The sequence below is a fragment of the Canis lupus genome, chromosome 30, assembly GCF_011100685.1.
Source record: "Canis lupus familiaris isolate Mischka breed German Shepherd chromosome 30, alternate assembly UU_Cfam_GSD_1.0, whole genome shotgun sequence".
Taxonomy (NCBI): Eukaryota; Metazoa; Chordata; class Mammalia; order Carnivora; family Canidae; genus Canis; species Canis lupus.
In genome coordinates, this window is record NC_049251.1 from 39,297,341 (window position 1) to 39,318,875 (window position 21,535).

Consider the following 21,535-nt stretch of genomic DNA (forward strand, 5'->3'; position numbering starts at 1 on the left):
TTAATGAGATGCAAACTGCACCACACTTCTGTTTCATGATTTTACAAATACACACAACCTATCAGTTAATAGTGTTATGGATACAAGAATTCTTATTTCAGGGACGAGAAAGATAAGCAAAATGAGACAAAAACATCTAAATATTAATTACAGTACTGTACTCCTCAAAATATATATAAAATGGTGCAATAATTCATCATTGAGCAATTAGAGTATTTGGTATCAGCTTTTCCCCCCGTTTTTGTCTTGTAAACTTAGTAACATTAAAACTACTAAGGATTTTAAGATGTTTAAGAAGCTTCAAGCATTCATTATAATCTTTAAGGATGCTAACATGAAAAACATCAGCTCTTTCAAAATAAGAAAAAAGACAAAATTAACGGTGCTACTCTTTTATGGCTAAAAAAAAAAAGAGTGCCTTAAAACGTGGACAATATAATCAATCATTTGCAAGGAACACTGAAAGTTCAGAAAGGCCATGACTGCCTAGGGCCTAATGGACCTTGGGTGAATTAGGAAAGATGCTCTCTAGGGGAGGGTGAACATCTTGGGTAAATGGTGCGAGTCTTTTCAGTACATATGATTCCCTGCTGCAGGGCTTGGTGTGCAATGTGTGGCCTTGAACAAGTGCACAAGGCCTTGTCATTAATTACCTATTTAAGTCTTCATTCATTCAACAAGTATTTGTTGAACATCTAGTATGATGTAGGTGTAAATTTATTAAATAGGAGGGAAATAGAGTCTACTTGTCTCTAGGTCATTAAAACCGTTAGTATGGTTCTATGTGAAACCATTAATATAGTTCTATGAAGAAAATTCTGCAGAATGTAAGAAGGCCAGAGGATGAACACTTTGATAAAGTCCCTTGCTGACAGCTGATTTAGACATTTCAGAGACTGGTAACAGGAAGACCTGTTTCAGCTTACCTCATCTTCATGTCTCTGTTCAGGGCCTTCTGTTGTATTTGAAGCCTCATTCTGAAGCAACTGACCTTGGGAGAGATCCTCCACAAAATCTGGATTGTTGGTGGATGATGTGGCTCCACTGCTATATGGAACATCTGGGTGGGTTAACCTTAAAAATAATAGGCAGATGTGCCATCATTAAATTATCAACAGCATCAAAAATTCCTGTTTACCAAGATTCAAGACAAATTTCCCTGCCAGCAGAAGCAGAAGCCAGATTTAATTCCCCACCTCATTTGTGTAAATGTAAACAATGTCTCCAGAACAGTTAGAATTAAAAAAAAAATAGTTTCAGGGCTTGATTGACCTAGATATCAAATAAGATAGGCTAAATAGTACCTCCTAAATTTGAAGACCTGAAGATTGTTGGCAATTTTAGGGAGTACACTTTTAGTGGAATTATGGGAATAAAAACCAGATTATAGTGGGCTGAGAAATGAATGAAAGCCGCTGCAGACTGTACTGGAAATGAAAGAAATTATACTTTTCTGACCCTTTCTAGAAAATATAATAGACGATTTTAAGCAGGAGTTTCCTACATTTTTGAGGTCTTTGAGGTCCTCTGAAAAAGGCTAAGAGATCTATGAACTCAATGCCAATCATGTTCTCTGAAAAGAGGTGACATAAGAGACCCAGTTTGATCTCGGGAGCTTTGCTTCCCGGATATTTCAATCATTTGGGATGTCTTTGGCAACTTGTTCTCTCACTGTCATTCTTGTTTCAACAGTGCTATCAATTTTTAAGTTACTAATTCTTGTACATTCCTTACTTCAGTAAAATAGGAGAATGAGGTTAGGGAAAATGTACTGATCCTACGAACCCTGACTGAAATGAACAGGAACCAGAGGGGAGTGGTCACAGGTGTCAAATGCCTTGGAAATGGCAAGTTGGATTAAGACGGGAGGGGAAAAAAAGGGCCTTTTGTTCTTATGAATTGGCACACCCTTCCACTTGTGCCATGGACTCCACAGTGTCTAGCCCACTCAAAAACAGGTTCTCAGTGACTCTGTCTTCTCTGGCATTACCAATTCTTCCCTGTCTATCGGATCAGCCTACTAGGCCTACTAATGTGGCATTTTTACTCTTGTCTTAAAACAAAACAAAATGAAACAAAAAGCACTCTCTTGATCCCACTTCATTTGTCTCCCTTCCTTTGTAGAATTATTTATACATACAGTCCCCCCAAGTTAGGATGGTATGATTTATGATTTTTCAACTTTATGATGGTGCAAAAGTGAAACACACTCAGTAGACACCACACTTGGATTTTTGAATCTGGATCTTTTCCTGGGCTTAGCGATTTGCAGTATGACACTCTCCCATGATGCTGGGCAGCAGCAGTGAGCCTCATGATCACCAGGAAAATAACAGATACCCTTATGACTATTCTGTACCCATACAACTATTGTTTTTTCACTTTCAGTACAATACTCAACAAATAACGAGATGTTCAACACTTTATTATACAATAGGTTTTGTGTTAGATGATTTCGCGCTAATGTGGCTACTCATCTGGTCTTTCAGGCAGATCTTACTTGATTTATCTTCAAAATACACGTAGAATTCTACATTTATCATCAAGCCCCATCCCATGATCTTTGCAACCCTCTCCACTGAGGCTTCGCCCCTACTACTCTACCAAAAATACTCTTGTCAAAGTCACTAGTGACGTTCTTTAAGTCATCATTTCTTGCTTGAATTATTTTAGGAGCTTAACTCATCTCCTTGCTTCAGCCACTGTTCCCTTTATTCTCAATATAACAGGCATGGGGATCCTATTAAAAAGTTAGATCATATCATTCTACTTGAAATCCTCCAATACTTTCCCACCTCACTTGGAGTGTGAGTTAAAGTGCTTACTCTGATCTCTAAGATCCTACACAATCTAGTCCCTTGTTATGGGCCTCACACCAGTGGCATTTTGTTTTTGTTTTTATTTTTTAATTTTTTATTTTTTTATAATAAATTTATTTTTTATTGGTGTTCAATTTGCCAACATACAGAATAACACCCAGTGCTCATCCCCTCAAGTGCCCCCCTCAGTGCCCGTCACCCATTCACCCCCACCCCCCGCCCTCCTCCCCTTCCACCACCCCTAGTTCGTTTCCCAGAGTTAGGAGTCTCTATGTTCTGTCTCCCTTTCTGATATTTCCTACACATTTCTTCTCCCTTCCCTTATATTCCCTTTCACTATTATTTATATTCCCCAAATGAATGAGAACATATAATGTTTGTCCTTCTCCGATTGACTTATTTCACTCAGCATAATACCCTCCAGTTCCATCCACGTTGAAGCAAATGGTACACCAGCAGCATTGATATCAGCTGGGAACTCACTAAAATGTAGAACCTCTGGCCCTCACTCAGACTTTCTGACTCAGAAAGTACTGATGTAGCTCTCTATTACCTTTCCCGTGGTATACTCTGCTCCAGCCACACTGGCCTCGTGGCTATTTCTAAAAGGTAGAAACACTCCGAACTCAGGGTAATTTTTACATTCACTCCTCCCTCTGCCTCAAATAATCTTCCCCAAAGAACTACACACTAGCTACCTTACTTCCTTCAGGTCTTTATTCAAGCCACTTTTATTTATTTATTTTACATTTAAAAAAATTTAAATTCAATTTGCCAACATACAGTATAACATCCAGTGCTCATCCATCCCATCAAGTGTCCTCCTCAGTGCCCATCACCCAGTTACCCCATCCCCCCTACCCACCTCCCCTTCCACAACCCTTTTGTTTGTTTCCCAGAGTTAGGAGTCTCTCATCGTTTGTCCCCCTCATTTTTCCCACTCAGTTCCCCTCCTTTCCCTTATAATCCCTTTCACTGTTTCTTATATTGCACGTATGAGTGAAACCTTATGATGATTGTCCTTCTCTGATTGACTTATTTCATTCAGCATCATACCCTCCAGTTCCATCCACGTCGAAACAAATGGTAGGTATTTGTCTCTTCAGATGGCTGAGTAACATTCCATTTTGTGTGTGTGTGTGTGTGTGTGTGTGTGTGTGTGTGTGTATCATATCTTCTTTATCCATTCATCTGTTGGAGGACATCATGCTCCTTCCACAGTTTTTCAAGTCACTTTCAAAGCCTTTCTGAGGCCATCGTATCTAAAACTATACCCCAAGGCCTTCCTATCCCTCTTCCCTGCTGTATTTGTTAATCCACGGTTCTTAACAACATAGTATGTATTTTACTTATTTATCCTGCTTATTGCCTGGTGTCCCCAGTAGAATTTAAACTCTGCGGGGCTGGTATTTTATCTGTTTTATTCATTTCTTAGTACCCAGGATCTAGAACAGTGTATGGCATACAGGAGACACTCAGAAAAGTTTTCTTGAATGAATTGGATTTAGCACCTAGGCAGCTTTTAGAAAAGTCTTGGAGAGCTGTTTTATCTGAATAATAATGTCGGAAGGCAGGTATTAATGAGAAAAGAAATAAATCTGAAGGAAGGAAACAGAATTACAAAGTGTAGTCTATATTTAAAGAGCTCTATAGAATATTAAAATACTTCATCATAGGGATTAGCTAGCACTTCAATCTATTAGTGAATACATTTCTTCCATGGCAAATAACTTCTAAATAGAAAAGATAAAAATTCAAGTGGAACAGAGATTTTCAAGGGAAGAGGGACTATTGCTTTTAGCCCTTTTTTATATCACTTTACATATCTGTCCACAAATACCAAAGAAAGGAGGTGGAGGCAGAAAAGGAACAGAAGTTAGTCAGAGCTCCAGGCATCTTGAATAAAAGAGCCATATTAAACAAATCTGATCTAAAAAAAAAAATCTGACCTTTGGGGAAAAAATTATTTCAGTATCTGTGGGAACTCAAAAAGAAAATGAACTTGATTTTCAGAGCTAGCCCTGTGGCAGGTATGTGTTTAATTGTGACTATGTAATTCTCCTAACCGGGAGGAACCGACGATACTTCCCAGGTCCACATACTGTTGCTCCAGTTCACAGGAACCAGAGCACCACAAATGATAGGTGAATGCAGATCACAAAGCAGCTTACAATGGCTCTTGCTCTCTTTGTAAAGCATAACAAACATACCTTCTATTTTTATGGTATAAAAAGGTCTCTTTAGCACCTCACACATTGTCAGAGGCTGTGTTGTGAAGCCTAGGCAGACAGGCCCAGTGTCCCGAAGCAGCTGCTTACCCAGTTGCAGCCAGATCATTACTCTCCTTGGAGCCATCTTCATCTGCAAAAAGGGGTGGCAGGGTGGAGCTAGTCATCAAGGTTTCCATCTCTCTAAAAGGAAGAGGGAATAAGAAAATAATGATAATGTCTTAATTACTTCCAGTTGAAGTTCCATTAATTTAAGAGCCAGCCTTCCTTAAATTTATTACCTCAGCAGCAGAATTGAAAATGACCTAAATATTTATTTTCTTGACTTGGACATATCGATTTAAATTCTGGTTACTGGGTTCTTGACTTTGTTCTTACTGACGGACCAGACTAAAAACAGTCAGATTTTTATAAATGGGACCCAGTTTGGAAATTCTTTTTTGTTCATTCAGAATATCTTCAAAAGCATTCTTCATTTTCTGTAAAAATCGTTAAGTAGCATTGTAACCCTGAACAAGTTTTCAATGTCTTTGAGATACAGTCTCACCAGCTTAAACACAGTCAAAATTGCTGACTTGACCCACAGGGTTATTGTGAGGATTAAGCTGAAAGAGCTTCATAAACAGAGAAAGGCTAAGATCGTAAGTGCTTTGGGTATTATTAAAGCAAGGTATTGTTATTATAGCATTATCGGGTCTCTGTCCCAGATGAATCATCCTTAGATTAAATGGTAACAAACTGAGCCCTCCAAAAGGAAATAATGCACAGGAAGTGGAGGCTGGAAGGCATACTGATGTGGTGCAGAGTTAAAGAAACCACATTTCCAGGTCAGAAATATGCTTTTCATCCCCATGATGACCAACGGAAATAGCATGCACCTGGGTGCAGGAAACAACTGAGCTTAATTGAAGGAAACCAAATAAATCACAAGAACTTGAGGTTATCAGACTGAAAGGATAAAAGGACAAAGTGACAAAGAGAGTAATTTCATTTAGCACATCACTACAGAGAAAGATTTTTCCCTTTCAAGGCTTACCACGAAGGGCTTCACCCCACAGAGCTAAAAGCAGCAGCCTCCCATTCATCATTTAAGTGATATTCAAACAAAACATTCAATAGTGACCCCAAATAGTAGCCACTTCAGGGGAACTGTAAACCACTCAAGAGAAAGAGGGCCTCAATCAAACAGGGAGAATTGAGAAGCAAATTATGAGAATTCACTCAGGAGCTGCCTCAGCAGTTATTTCAGGGGCTGCTGCTAAGGAGACCTAGGAAACAGCAATGAAGGGGAAGGCACAGCAGCCCAGGATTCATCCCACAGAGGAGGAGACACCAAGCAGGTGCACATGACTCTGACACCAAATTCTACATGTGTAGTAGAGTCATTTACTTCCAAATTTTTACTTATTTTCTTGTTTTCCCCTCTAAATTTGTTGGTTAGCAGACTAAGTTTCATACACAGCTTAATGTGAAAACAACGCATCTCTGTATGTCTCTTACCCATTGCGGTGGGTAGAGCGTGGAAAGTAGACAGGAATTTTAGGCTCAATCAAAAGTTTATTCCACGTGCAGAGATGCTTGCTAACCCTTCTCAATCCCTTCAAGACATGGGGGCTTCTGAGGGGGCTCTTCACCTTACCCTGATACTCACCTAACCAAAACAAAACAAAACAACAAACAAACAAACCTCTAATCAATTAGATGTTATCCAGCCTAACTGTAAATCATGAGCAAACATTCAAACTGCCAGATATTTACTCCCAAACTTTATAAGGAAGGACTCTGGCTTCTTTCTAAAAGTCTCCCTAAACCTACAAGGCCTTTCAAGAACTTTAAGATTCAGCATCTGAAGCTCCTTGCATCCCTTACATCTCAAAGGCAGGGGGTGAATGAAGTGTCTTGGGATTCACGATGCCAATATGCCCCTTTTAGGGTGCTGCCCAGTTATCTGTAGTCATTGCTGAGATACTGGGAGGAAGCTGGACAGCACAACCTTAGCAACATATAAACAGATCATATAAACAAAGGAAGTTGAGAGAACACAAATTTCTTGCTTTTTTCCCCTTAAGTTTGTTTTACCTCAACCCATATGGCTTCAGATATATTTTCTCTAATGTTATTGAGTAGTCAGGCCCCTAAGAAATGAGTAATAAAGTGGGTGGAAGGTTAAAGGGCCAAGATCAACAAAAGGAAGGAAATGAGGAAAAAGTCCAGTGAAACCCAAAGGCCTCTAAACTAGTCCAGTAAATTGGAAAAGAAAATGATTCCCAAGAACACGGCTGGGATCCTGCAAGAATCTGCTTTCATATGGTCTGTGAGGGGGTGATTCAAACTGAATCACAGCTACTAAGCCACTGATTGCCAAAAAGCCTTTCAGTGTAGCATCTGTGTCTGATAATGTCCCAGTACAGAGGTCACACTGAACTCTGGAATTCTATGTGAAGCACTTAAGAAATGTAATGAATGCTGAGCTGGAAGGGGAGAGAGGAGAAATATGCACAAAGACAAAGCAATATACAAATCTGCAGTTTACATAAGTAAGCATTTCATGCAGATGTTTCCTTGCAGAAGGGACCTCCCAGTGAAGGACCTCTACCTAGAAGTCTCAAAAAACACTATTACCTTGGGGCTTACACTTCGAATGAGGGTCTAGACTGTAGCTTTGAAAATCCAAAAATTCCCTCTAACACTAGCCACTCACCAAAAAAAAAAAGAAAAAAAAAAAAAAAAAAAAAAAGAAAGTATAAAACATGGTGCCAGTTTAAGATATTTTCATGACAATTATAAAAATTGTAATAATTATATTAAGCACACTAGGTATTGGCCAATCAACACATTTTCTCCCTGTAGTAAACATGGGGAGCTAAATCACATTCAGAATATTGCTTTGGGGGACACCCGGGTGGCTCAGTGGGTGAGCGTCTGCCCTTGGCTCAGAGCGTGATCCCGGACACCTGGGATCGAGTCCCACGTCGGGCTCCCTGCATGGAGCCTGCTTCTCCCTCTGCCTGGGTCTCTGCCTTTCTCTCTGTGTCTCTTGTGAATGAATAAATAAAATCTTAAAAAAAGAAAGAATATTGCTTTAGTCAACACAGGTGGAGTTTAAGAACTGTTCCCAGGTAAGATTTTCCTACTAGCCCTCCTGACAATAGGGATGACGTCAATGGTGAGACTACCTTATCCCAAACGTGCTGGATGGTGCTGGGAGTCTGATTTGTACTGAGGTCCTCTGGGGTTGGCTCGTTTCAAGCGCCCCTTCCTTACTCTCACAGGTTCAGCCCACGTCCCGGAGTTCTCCTTGGAGACGCTCCACCTTCACTCTTCACCACACACCTCCAGAGCTGACGGATTCTGTCCCTCATTTTCCACGCTGAGAGTCTTATGTAAAACTTCCAGTTCTTTTAAAAATCATGCCGTTTGTCCAACCAACCTCAAATTCAAATATTTCTGACCACCATTCCCTACCATTTCAGCTCTCTCAATTACTTCTACTACCCATGACCTCTAACCACAGAAACCTCTATTCCCTGACCCTTGGTTTTCCCTTCTCTTCCAGCTTAGATTCCATGGCCACATTTCAAATATTCTTTTGTCAACACTCTCAAGTTCTTTGCCTTGCTACCCCTTCTACACCTCGGATGTAGATCAATTCTGAGTTTTAACTCAAGATGGTGTTGTGGAAAAAAGAAATCACAAAGTAAAGGGTGCTCTTGTAAATTTGTCCATCCACAACTAGCTCCTCAACGTTCTCAGCAATCACGTTACATTTTCTCAGGACCTTCTCCAACTGCCATATCAGCGCTGTCAAACTTTCCCAACCAACTCAAACCTAAGTCACCCAAACCCTCCCACTTACTCTCCTCTCTTATACTCCCTATCCCTGACTCAGATCAAGGGCCATCCTAAAGTTGCTTTATTTTTTTTCAAAATACCATAAAACTCACTCCTTAAAGAATACAATTCAGTGGCTTTTATATATTTACAAGGCTATACAACCAACAGCATAATTGACTTTAGAACATTTTCATCACCCCCAAAAGATACTTGGTATCCATAGCAGTTACTCCTCATTCTCCCCTTCCCCTAGGCCCGGGTAACCACTAATCTCCTTTCCGTCTCTATGGCTATTCCTATTCTGAATTATCTCATATAAATGGAATACACAATGTGGCCTTTTGTGTCTGGCTTCTTTCATTTAGCATAAAATTCTTCCAGCTTCATCAAACTGTAGCATATGTCAGCATTTCATTCTTTTCTATGTATGAATAATATTCCATTGCATGGCTATACTACATTTTGCTTTTGCATTTACCAGCTGATAGACCTAGGTTGTTTCTACTTTTGGTCTCTGTGAATAATGGTGTTTATGAACATTTGTGTACAAGTTTTCTTATGGACATGTTTTCAATTCTCTTGGGCATATACCTGGGAATGGAAATTACTGGGTTATATGGTAACTCCATATTTAACATTTTGAGGAATGCTGTTTTCCAAAGCATCTGTACCATTTTACATTCCTACTAACAATATGTGAGAATTCCAAGTTCTCCATATCCTTACCACACTTTTTAGGAATGCTGGGGAAATACCGACTCTAACTGTTCAGCTTTCCACATGGGCTAAGGGAAACCTACAACTCCAGCTCCTTCCAGCCATTCGGTCTTACCTAAAGGGAAAAAAACCTGAGAAACACTGGAGGTTATACTCCACAGGCACAGGCTCACCAAAAGACTGAGACCTAATTATAAGGTTATGAAATGCTTCTCCCTTTATGCCTTATCACTACATCACTGAAGGTATCACGAAATACCTATGTACCACAATTCCTTTTATCTAGTACCCTATGTCTATTTTTCAACAAAAAACTTTAAGGCATGCTAGAAGACAAAAACCCTGGTTTGAAGAGACTGACCAAGTAATATATAGCATGAATACTAAAGTTCTCAGACCGGAATATTTTTAAATTATACGTTAAGGGCTTTAATGGAAAAAGTAGACAACATGCAGGAACAGAGAGTTAATATAATATATAAATAGAGAGACAGACATTCTAAGACTTAATCAAAAAGAAATGTCGGAAATAAAAACCACTGTAACATAAATGAGTATTTTTGATGGGCTTAGTTGACTGTAAAACAGTGGAGGAAAGACTCTCTGAGCTTGATACTACGACAAGAGAAATTTCTATAACGGAAAAGCAAAGAAAAAATGGACTGGAGTAAAAAAAGGACAGATTATCCAAAAATCATGGAATAAATATAAAAGGTGTAAGATACATGTAATAGGAATAGCAGTAGAAGAGAGAAAGGAACAAAAGCAGTACTTGAAGCAACAATGACTGAGAATTCCTCCAAATTAATGTCACACAACAGAGTTCATAGATCCAAGAGGCTCAGAGATTATCAACAGTAAAAGAATAAAGAATAAAGTAAAAAACATACAAAAAAACTATACTAAAAACCTCTTAAACTTCAAAAAGTCAAAGATAAAAAAATCTTGAAGGAAGTCGGACCAGAGGGGAGGCGGAAAGAGGGCAGTGTAAGGGGACCTTCAGCTCACCTTGTCCACCCCCCTCCCCCGCCCCAGACTTGCAGAACAAACTCCACGACTAACCTAATGACTATCGATAGAGCACAGGCCACACTGAAGAGGGTAGGAGAGGCAGAGGTGTGGTATGGAGCCAAACAACTGAAGCTGTCTGCTGGGCGGATGGGAGGAAGGGGGTTTGCAGCTACAAGAGGGAAACAAACCATCACCCTGGGAAGCCTGCACGAGGAAGAGCAATCCCTACAACATTTGGCTTTCAAAGTGAGAGGGGCCAAATTTCCTGAGTTCTTAAAACCAGTGGGACTTGAAGCACAGAATTTAAAAAATCAATGGGCTCAGTTCTGGGAGAGCCCAGAGGGCAATAGGAAGCTGAGTCCCTGCCCTTAAAGAGACATCAAGACAAACAGCCAGAGGAAATATAGCACAGAAGCAGCAGTTTAACTTGTGGCATATGAGTAGGAGAGTAATTTACTCATTCCTAAGTGTGTTCTAGAGGGGCAAGGATCACTGTGGGACTTTTGGAGGAATAAAGGAGCTGGCAGGCACTGCAAGGCCACCTGCAGGAACCAGCATTGGCAGTCATACTCACTACTCACTACCTAACTTGCTTATACCAAACCCTACCTCCTTGTGCTTTGGTGGATCCACCCTTTCCAGTCAAGTTTGCCTCAGTCCCAGTATTGCAAGTCCCCTCCCCAAGGAGACGATGCCAACATTGTATCTTCTAACTCACCTCCTAAGCTGTGTGTTTTGTGGGGCCTCAGTCCTGGTGGCAGTGAAGGGCCTTGCAAGCCCTAGGTGCACCTTGGGTGCATACCGTCTGTAGACAAAACAGGCAAAGAGAGCCTCTGTAGACAACTGAACTGAAGAAAATAGTGGCCAGGACACAACAGAAAGATGCATGCACACAGGAGACACCCTTTAAAGCACCAGGTTCTGGTAAAGAGGACACTGCACTGCAGGGCACCACAGGACCTCGTCTTCATAAGGCCATTACTTTTGGGAGCAGAAGACATATAGCTGACTTTCCTAACACACAGAAACAGAAACAGAGCATTAGACAAAATGAGAGGAATATGTCCCAAATGAAAGAAGAGGACAAAATCACAGCAAGACACCAAAGCTAAATGAATTTAACTAATATGCCTGACAGAGAACTTATTTTATTTTTTTCAAGATTTTATTTATTTATTTATTCATGAGAGAGAGAGATGCAGAGACACAGGCAGAGGGAGAAGCAGGCTCCATGCAGGGAGCCCGATGTGGGACTTGATTCTGGGACTCCAGGATCATGCCCTGGGCCAAAGGCAGACACCCAACCACCGAGCCACCCAGGCATCCCCTGATAGAGAATTTAAAGTAATGATCATAAAGATACTCACTGTACCTGAGAAGAGTGGAGAACATCAGGGAGACTCTTAACAAAGAGATACAAAGAATCACTCAGAGATGAAGAGCACAATCAATGAAATTAAAAGTGCACTAGATGGAATAAATTGCAGGCTAGAAAAAAAAACAGAGGAATAAATTAACGATCTGGAAGACAGAGTAATGGAAAGTTATCAAGCTGAGCAGGTGAGAGAAAAAATATGCAAAATGAGAACAGACTTAGGGAACTCAGTGACTCCATCAAGTGTAACAACATTCGTGTTATATTCTCCCAGGAGAAGAAGAAAGAGACGAGGGGGCAGAACATTTATTTGAAGAAATAATTGCTGAAAATTTCCCTAACTTGGGGGGAAAAAGATATCCAGGTCCAATAGGCTGAGAGACTTGCCCCCATAAAATCAATCCAAGGAGGTCCACACCAAGACACATAGTAACTAAGATGTGAAAAAGTAGTGATGAAAAGAGAATTTTAAGAGCATCAAGAGAAAAGAAGACCGTTATATACAAGGGAAACCCTATAGGGCTATAAGTGGATTTTTCAGCAGAAACTTTGTAGGCCGGAAGAAAATGGCATAATACATTCAAAGTATCAAAAGGAAAAAATCTGCAGCCAAGAATACACTATCCAGCAAGGCTATCATTTAGAATAGAAGGAGAGATAAAGACTTTCTCAGACAAACAAAAGCTAAATGAGTTCATAATAACTAAACCAGCCCCACAAGAAATGTTAAAGGGCAATCTCTGAGTGAAAAGGAAAGGCCATAAGTAAGAGTAAGAAAGGTAGGAAATACAAAAGTAGTAAAAATAAGTCTATCTGTAAAAAAGAGATTAAAAAAATTAAAGAATGTAAAATATGATATCATATACCTAAAACATGGGGGAGGAAAAGGAGAAAAGACTGGGTTCAAACTTAAGCAACCATCAACTTAATATAGATTGCTTTATGCAGAAGATGTTATTATATATAGACCTAATGGTAATGACAAATAAAAAAACATAGATATGCAAAGAAGAAAGAGAAAGGAATCCAAGTATATCACTAAAGAAAGCCAACAAACTGTGAAAGAGAGCAAGAGAAGGATCAGAGAAGAACTACATAACCAATCACAAAAAAGTATCAAAATAGCAATAAATACATAGCTATCAATAATTACTTTGAGTGTAAATGGACTGAAGGCTCCAATCAAAAGACACAGGATGATAGAATGTATAAAAAACAAGACCCATTTGCATGCTGCCTACAAGGGACTCACTTCAGACCTAAAGACACATGCACATTGAAAATGAGGGGATAGAGAATCATATATCATGGAAATGGATGTCAAAAGAAAGTTAGGTAGCAATTCCTGTAAGGGACAAAATAGACTTTAAAACAAAGACTGTAACGAGACAAAGAAGGACATGCATATAATTATTAAGGGGACAGTCCAACAGGAAGGTATAACAATTGTATTATTTATGCACCAAACATCGGAGCACTCAAATACATAGAACAGTTAATGACAAACCTAAAGGAACAACTCATAGTAATATAATAAGACTAGGAGACTTTAACACTCCACTTACATCAATGGACAGATTATCCAAAGAGAAAATCAAGGAAACAGTGACACACTAGACCAGAGGGATATAACACATGTATTCAGAAATTCCATCTGAAAACAGCAGAATACACATTCTTCTGAAGTACACATGGAACAATCTCCAGAATAGATCATATATTAAGTCACAAAACAAGTCTCAACAAATTAAAAAATACCCAGCTCATACCATGCATCTTTTCTGACCACTATGAAACTAAAAATCAACCATAAGAAAAACATCTAGAAAAAGCACAAATATATGGAGGCTAAGTAACATGCTACTAAATAATGAATGAGTCAATGAAGAAATCAAAGAAGAAATAAAAAATTACAGAGAGAAATGAAAATGAAAATACAATGCTCCAAAAATTTTGGAATGCAGGAAAAGGAGCTCTAAGAAGGAAGTTTATAGCAATATAGGCCTACCCCAAGAAACAAGAAAAATCTCAAATACACAACCTAACCTTATACCTAAAGGATTTAGAGAAAGAACAACAAACAAAACCCCAAACCAGAAGGAAGGTAATAATAAAGATTAGAGCAGAAATAAATGATATAGAAACCAAAAAGACAATAGATCACTGAAACTAGAAGCTGGTTCTCTGAAAAGATCAATAAAATTGATACATCTCTGCAGCCTCAAAAAAGAGAGAGGCCTCAAACAAAATCACAAATGAAAGAGGAGACATAATAACCAATACCACAGAAATACAAATGATTTTAAGAGAATACTGTGACAAATTATATGTCAACAAATCACACAAATCTAAAAGAAATGGGTAAATTCCTAGAAACATATAACCTACCAAAACAGAATCAGGAAGAAATAGAAAATGTGAGCTACCAAATTGAGATTGACTACCAGGAATGAAATTGAATCAGTAATTAAAAAAACTCCCAAACAAAAGTCCAGAATCAGCTTCACAGGGGAATTCTATCAAACATTTGAAGAAAAGTTCATTCTTACTCATCTCAAACTTTTCCAAAAAATATTAGAGGAAAGAAAACTTCCAAATTCTTTCTGAAAACCAGTATTACCTGATGCCAAAATCAGATAAAGATACCACAAAAAAGAACTACAGGATGGTATCTTTGATGAGCACAGATGCAGATATCCTCAACAAAATACTACCAAACTGAACCCAAAAATACATTTAAAAAAGTTGTTTACCACAGTCAACTGGGTTTACTTCTGGGATGCAAGAGTGGTTCAATATTCACAAATCAATCATAACAATAAGAAGAAGGGTAAGGGTGCCTGGCCTGACTCAATTGGTAGAGGATGTGATTGATTTCGGGGTTGTGAGTTGCACCCCCTTCTTGGGTGTAGAGATTACTAAAAAATAAAATCTTAATGAAAAGTAAGAGAACAGATTAAAAAAAGGTCATTTCGGGCAGCCCAGGTGGCTCAGCGGTTTAGCGCTGCCTTTGGCCCAGGGCCTGATCCTGGAGACACAGGATCGAGTCCCACATTGGGCTCCCTCCTGCATGAAGCCTGCTTCTCCCTCTGCCTGTGTCTCTGCCTCTCTCTCTCTCTCTCTCTCTGTGTCTCTCATGAATGAAAAAAAAAAAAAGAAAGAAAAAAAAAGAAAAAAACCCCAATCATTTCAATAAATGCAGAAAAAGCATTTGATAACGTACGACATTCACTTATGATAAAAACTCTCAACAGGAAATATACCTCAATGTAATAAAGGCCTGATATGAAAAATCCACACCTAACATCTTACTCAATGGGAAAAATTGAAAGCTTTTCTCCTAAGGTCAGGAACAAAAAGAGGATGTCTATTTTTACCTCTTTTATTCAATATAGTACTGGAAGATCTGGCCACAGCAGTCAGACAAGAGAAAGAAATAAAATACATCCAAATTGATGAGGAAGAAGTAAAACTTTTACAAGTTGCAGATGACTCCACCAAAAAACAAAAATTGAACTGACAAATGAATTCAATGAAGTCACAGGATACAAAATCAAGAACTCTGTTGTATTTCTATACAACTAATAATGAAGCAGCATTTACAACTGCACCCCAAATAATAAGATACCTAGGAATAAACTTAACTAAAGAGGTGAAAGGCCTATACTTTGAAAAACATAAAACAGTAATGAAAGAAACTGAAGTTGATATAAAGAAATGGAAAGATATTCCATGCTCATGGATTGGTATATGTGCTGCTGAAGTGAGCACTGCTCATGGACTGGAAGAACAAATACTGTTAAAATGTTTATACCACCCAAAGCAATCTATACATGCAATATAATCTCTATCAAAATAGCAACAGTATTCTTCATAGAACTAGGACAATGCTAAAATATATATAGAATCACAAAAGACCTCAAATAGCCAAAGCAATCTTGCAAAAGAAAAACAAAACTGGAAGTATCTGAATTCCAGACTTCAAGTTATATTACAGAGCTACTGTAATCAAAACAGTATGGTACTGGAACAGAAATAGAACAGAATAGAAAGCTCAGAAATAAACCCACAATTATATGGTCAATTCATCTTTTATAAAGTGGCAAGAACATGAAATGAGAAGAAGACAGTCTTTTCAACAAATAGTCTTGGGAAAACTGGACAGCTACATTAAAAGGAATGAAACTGAACCACTTTCTTACAATATACACAAAAATAAACTCAAAATGGATTAAGGATCTAAATATGTGATCCGAAAAACATAAAAATCCTAAGAGAGATAGCCTTCTAGATATGTCTCCTGAGGCAAGGGAAACAAAAAAATAAATTTTGGGGGGGACTACATCAAAATAAAAAGCTTCTGCATAGTGAAGGAAACAACAAAACTAAAAGACAACCTATTCAATGAGAGGAAGTATTTGCAAATGACATATCTGACAAAGTGTTAGTATCCAAAATATATAAAGATCTGATATAACTCAACACCAAAAACCCCAAATAATCTAATTTAAAAATGAGCAGGGGATGTCTGGGTGGCTCAGTGGTTGAGCTTCTGCCTTCGGCTCAGGGCACGATCCTGGGGTCTGGGATCGAGTCCCACATCGGGCTCCCTGCATGGAGCCTGCTTCTCCCTCTACCTGTGTCTCTGCCTCTCTCTCTCTGTGTCTCTCATGAATAAATAAATAAAATCTTTAAAAAAAAATGAGCAGAAGACATGAACAGACATTTCTCCAAAGAAGACATCCAGATGGCCAAGAGACATACGAAAATTTGGTCAACATCAATCATCATCAGTGAGATGTAAATCAAAACCACAATGAGATACCACCCGGCATCTACCAGAATGGCTAAAATACAAAATTCAAACAAGTGTTGGTGAGGATGTGGAGAAAAAGAAACACCTGTGCACTCCTGGTGGGAATGCAAACTGGTGCGGCCATTATGGAAAACTATTGTTTTCCAATAATGGAAAACATTTGGAGGTTCCTCAAAATGTTAAAAGTAGAACTACCCTGTGATCTAATAATCACACTACTGGGTATTAACGAATGTGAAAACAGAAATTTGAAGGGATATATGCATCCCTATGTTTACTGCAGCATTATTTACAATTGCCAAACTATGGAAGTGGCTCAAGGTCCATCAATAGATAAATGGATAAAGAAGATGTGGTGTATATATACACAAAGGAGTATTATTCAGGTATAAAAAGAACAAAATCTCATCATTTGCAACAACATGGATGGATTTAGACAGTATAATGCTAAGCAAAATTAGCTAGAGAAAGAAATATATATGATTTCATTAATGCAGAATTTAAGAAACAAAACAAGCAAAGAAAAGAAGAGAGAGAGAGGCCAACCAAGAAACAGACTCTTAACTATACAGAAAAACTGATGGTTACCAGAGGGGGTGGGGGTGGGAGGGTTGGTGAAATAGTTGAAGGGGATTAGGAGTGCACTTGTCTTGATGAGTACAGAGTAATGTATGAAAGGTTGGGTCCCTACACTGTATACCTAAAACTAATAGAGCACTACATGCTAAGTACACTGGAATTAAAAAAATAAAATTGATCCTCTCACATCTCCTGAGGGGGAAGAAGGAAAGCCAGGCCCCTAAAAATATCTAACCTATAGAAGCAAATATAAGAATTATATCTAATCTCTCCTTAGAAAGTATGGAATGAAGAGAGTGGAGTGAAATACTTGAAGTGTTGAGAGGAATAAAAAAATAGCCTAAATTTCTATACCCTGTCATATCAACTTACAAAAGGGAGAAATAGACTTTCACAAAGAAAAATTAAAGGAATTTGTTTCCAGTATACCTGTCTTGAAAGCAGAGTTGAAAGCAGTACTTGAAAGTAAAGAAAAATAAAGTTCTTTAGAAAGAAGAAAAATGACACCAGTCAGAAACTTGGATCCACATATGGAAAGGAAGACCACTGGAGAATGAATAAGTGAGGGTAAAATAAGATCCTTTTTCTTTTCTTTTCTTTTCTTTTCTTTTCTTTTCTTTCTTTTCTTTTCTTTTCTTTCTTTTCTTTTCTTTTCTCTTTTCTTTTTTCTTTCTTTCTTTCTTTCTTTCTTTCTTTCTTTCTTTCTTTCTTTCTTTCTTTCTTTTTTCTTTCTTTTTCTTTCTTTCTTTCTCTTTCCTTTTTCTTTCTTTCTTCTTCTTTTTTTTTTACTAATGAGAGACAGAGAGAGAGAGGCAAAGACACCGGCAGAGGGAGAAGCAGGCCCCATGCAGGGAGCCTGATGTGGGACTCGAACCCAGGTCTCCAGTATCATGCCCTGGGCTGAAGGCAGCACTAAACCGCTGAGCCTCTCGGGCTGCCTTATTTTTTTTATTTGTAACTGATCTAACAGATAATAGCTTGTTTAAAGTAATAACAGCAACAGTGTATCTGATTACGTATGCTTACACACAAGCACACACACACACAGACACCTACGTACAATAAATGGCAGCAATGATAGAAGGGATGAGAGAAAAGAATTAGGAGTATTTTGCTATTATAAGGCATTTGAACTACCCATGAATGGTAAAAACCCTAGAATTAAACACCATGACCAAGTAAGACTTATCCTGGGTATGTAATGCTGGTTCAACATTCAAGAATCAATTAATGTAATCCATCATATCAAAGGATATAGAAGAAGAAGCACATGATCAGATACAGAGAAGTGTTTGATAAAAATCCAAAACCATTTATGCTAAAAATTCTCAGTAAACTAGGAATAGAACTTCTTCAAGTTGATAAAAAACAATAGCTAACACCATATTCATGTTGAGAAACTCAAAGCTTCTCCTCTAAGATCAGGGACAAGGGAAAGATGTCCACCCCTCACCTCAAAAGCTTTCCAACATCATAGTGTAAGTCCTAGTTAATGCAATAAGACACGAAAAGGAAATAAAAGGTATATTGGTTGGGAAGGAAGAAATAACTCTGTTCACAAATGACATGATTGTTCATATAGAAAATCTGAACAAATTGACAAAACCTCCTCAAACTAATAAGTAAGTATAGCAACACTGCAAGATATAAGGTTAATATCTAAAAAGTAATGCCTTCCGGGGTGCTTGGCTGGCTCAATTAGTTAAGGTCTTACTTTTGGTTTCAGCTCAGGTCATGATCTCAGGGTCATGAGATCAAGTCTCACATTGGACCTATGCTCAGCTTGGAGTCTGCTCTCTCTTTCTGCCCCTCCCCTTGTGCATGTTCTCCCTTTCTCTCAATAATAATAAAAAAAAAGACCTAAAAAAAAAAAAGTTAATTGCTTTCCTATATACCAGCAATGAATGAGTGGGATTTGGAATTAAAAACATTACGGGGCACCCCCGGTGGCGCAGCGGTTTAGCGCCGCCTGCAGCCCGGGGTCTGATCCTGGAGACCCAGGATCGAGTCCCGCGTCAGGCTCCCTGCATGGAGCCTGCTTCTCCCTCTGCCTGTGTCTCTGCCTCTCAGTCTCTCTCTCTCTCTGAATAAATAAATTAAAAAAAAACAAAACTTAAAAACATTACGATTTATATTAGCATCATACTTAGGATAAATTTAACAAAATATCTGTAAGACCTATATGAGAAAAACTATAAAACCCCAATGAAAGATATCAAAGAAATAATAAGTGGAGAAATATTCTATTTTAATGAACAGGAAGACTCAATAGTGTCAAGATGCCAGTTCTTCCCAGCTTGAGCTATGGATTCAACTCAATTCCAGTAAAAATCCCAGCAAGTTATTTCGTGGATATAAAAAAGGTGATTGTAAAGTTTACATGGAGAGGCAAAAGACCCAGAATAGCCAACTCAATATTGAAGGAGAAGAACAAAGCTGGGAGACCAGCATTACCTAACTTAAAGATTTCCTTTTAAGTTACAATAATCAAGATAGTGTGGTATTGGTAAAAGATCAGTGGAACAGAATAGAGGGCCCAGAAATAAATCCATATAAATACATTCAACCCATCTTTGACAAAGGAGCAAAGGCAATACAGTGAAGCAAAGATGATCTCTTTACAAATGGTGCTGGAAAAAACAAACATCCACATGAAAAAAAAATCTAAACAGACCTTATACCCTTCACAAAAATTAACTGAAAATGGATCAGAAACCTATATGTAAAGTACAGAACTATAAAGTTCCTATAGGCTAACACAGGAGAAAATCTAGATGACCTTGGGTATGGCAATTATTTTTTTAGAACAACAAAGGCATGATCCATGAAATATAGAATAGATAAGCTGGACTTCATTATTATGAAAAACTGTTCTTCTAAAAAAGACAATGTCAAGACAATGAGATGACAAGCAGACAAGCCACAGATTTGGAGAGAGTACTTAAAGAAGCCACATCTGATAAAAAACTATTATCAAAAATATACAAAGAACTCTTAAAGCTTAACAGTAAGAAATAAACAACTCATTTAAAAAATGGGCAAAAGACTTGAACAGACTTCTCACCAAAGAAGATATACAGATGGCAAGTATGCATATGAAAACATGTTCAATATTACATGTCACTAAGGAACTGAAAATTAAAAAACAACAATGAGATAATACATAGCTACTAAAATGATTAAAATCTATAACACTTGACAACACCAAATGCTGATGTGGATTTAGAACAAGAACTCTATCCAAATGAATGCAAAAATGGCATAGCCACTACGGAAGACTGGCAGTTTCATATAAAACTATTCTCACCAGCAATTGAGTTCCTTGGTTGTATGTATGTATGTATGTATGTATTTATTTTATTTTAATTTTTATTTATTTTTTAAAAGATTTTATTTACTTATTCATGAGAGACACACACAGAGAGGCAGAGATACAGGCAGAGGGAGAAGCAGGCTCCATGCAGGGAGCCTGATGCGGAACTTGATCCCGTGACTCCAGGATCACACCCTGGGCCGAAGGCAGGGGCTAAACCGCTGAAAGCCACCCAGGGATCCCCTCCTTGGTATTTATCTAAAGGAACTGAAAACTTATATCCACTAAAAATCTGCACATGAATGTTTAGGGCAGTTTTATTCATAACATCAAAATTGGGATGTAATCAAATGGATAAGCAAACTGTAGTAAATCCAGATAATGGAATATTATTCAGTGCTAAAAATCAATGAGTTATCAGGGTGCCTGGGTGGCTCAGTTCGTTAAGTGTCTGCCTTTGGTTCAGGTCATGATCCCAGGGTCTTGGGAAGGAGCCCCGCGTGCTCAGGGGGGAGTCTGCTTCCCCTTCTGACCTTCCCCCTGCTCATGCTCTTTACACACTCTCTCTCAAATAAATAAAATAAAATCTTAAAAAAAATAAATGAGTTATCAAACCATGAAAAGACATGGAATAAACTTAAATGAGTATTACTAAGTGAAAAGGCTACATACCATAGGATTCCAACCTTATGACATCCAGATTACACAAAATATGGAACAGTAAAAAGATGGGTGACTGCCACATTAGAGGGGAAGTAGGGACAAAGAGGCAGAACACAAAGGATTTTTAGGGTAGTGAAACTACTCTGCACAATACAACAATGGTGGATATGTATCATACGT

The 21,535-nt window shown here is 38.3% G+C and overlaps 1 protein-coding gene across 3 annotated transcripts in view; it reads right to left on the minus strand.

The window, feature by feature from the left end:
• HMG20A (high mobility group 20A) overlaps positions 1-21,535 on the minus strand; it is a 77,416-nt gene that overhangs the window by 19,392 nt on the left and 36,489 nt on the right. For all 3 annotated transcript variants that reach the window (XM_038581056.1, XM_038581057.1, XM_038581055.1), the window contains exons 2-3: positions 5,138-5,230; positions 927-1,074 (exon numbers count right to left, since the gene is read on the minus strand). In XM_038581056.1, coding sequence (XP_038436984.1) covers positions 927-1,074; positions 5,138-5,226 — 237 coding nt within the window. In that variant the 5' untranslated portion in view covers positions 5,227-5,230. The remainder of the gene's footprint in view (positions 1-926; positions 1,075-5,137; positions 5,231-21,535) is intronic.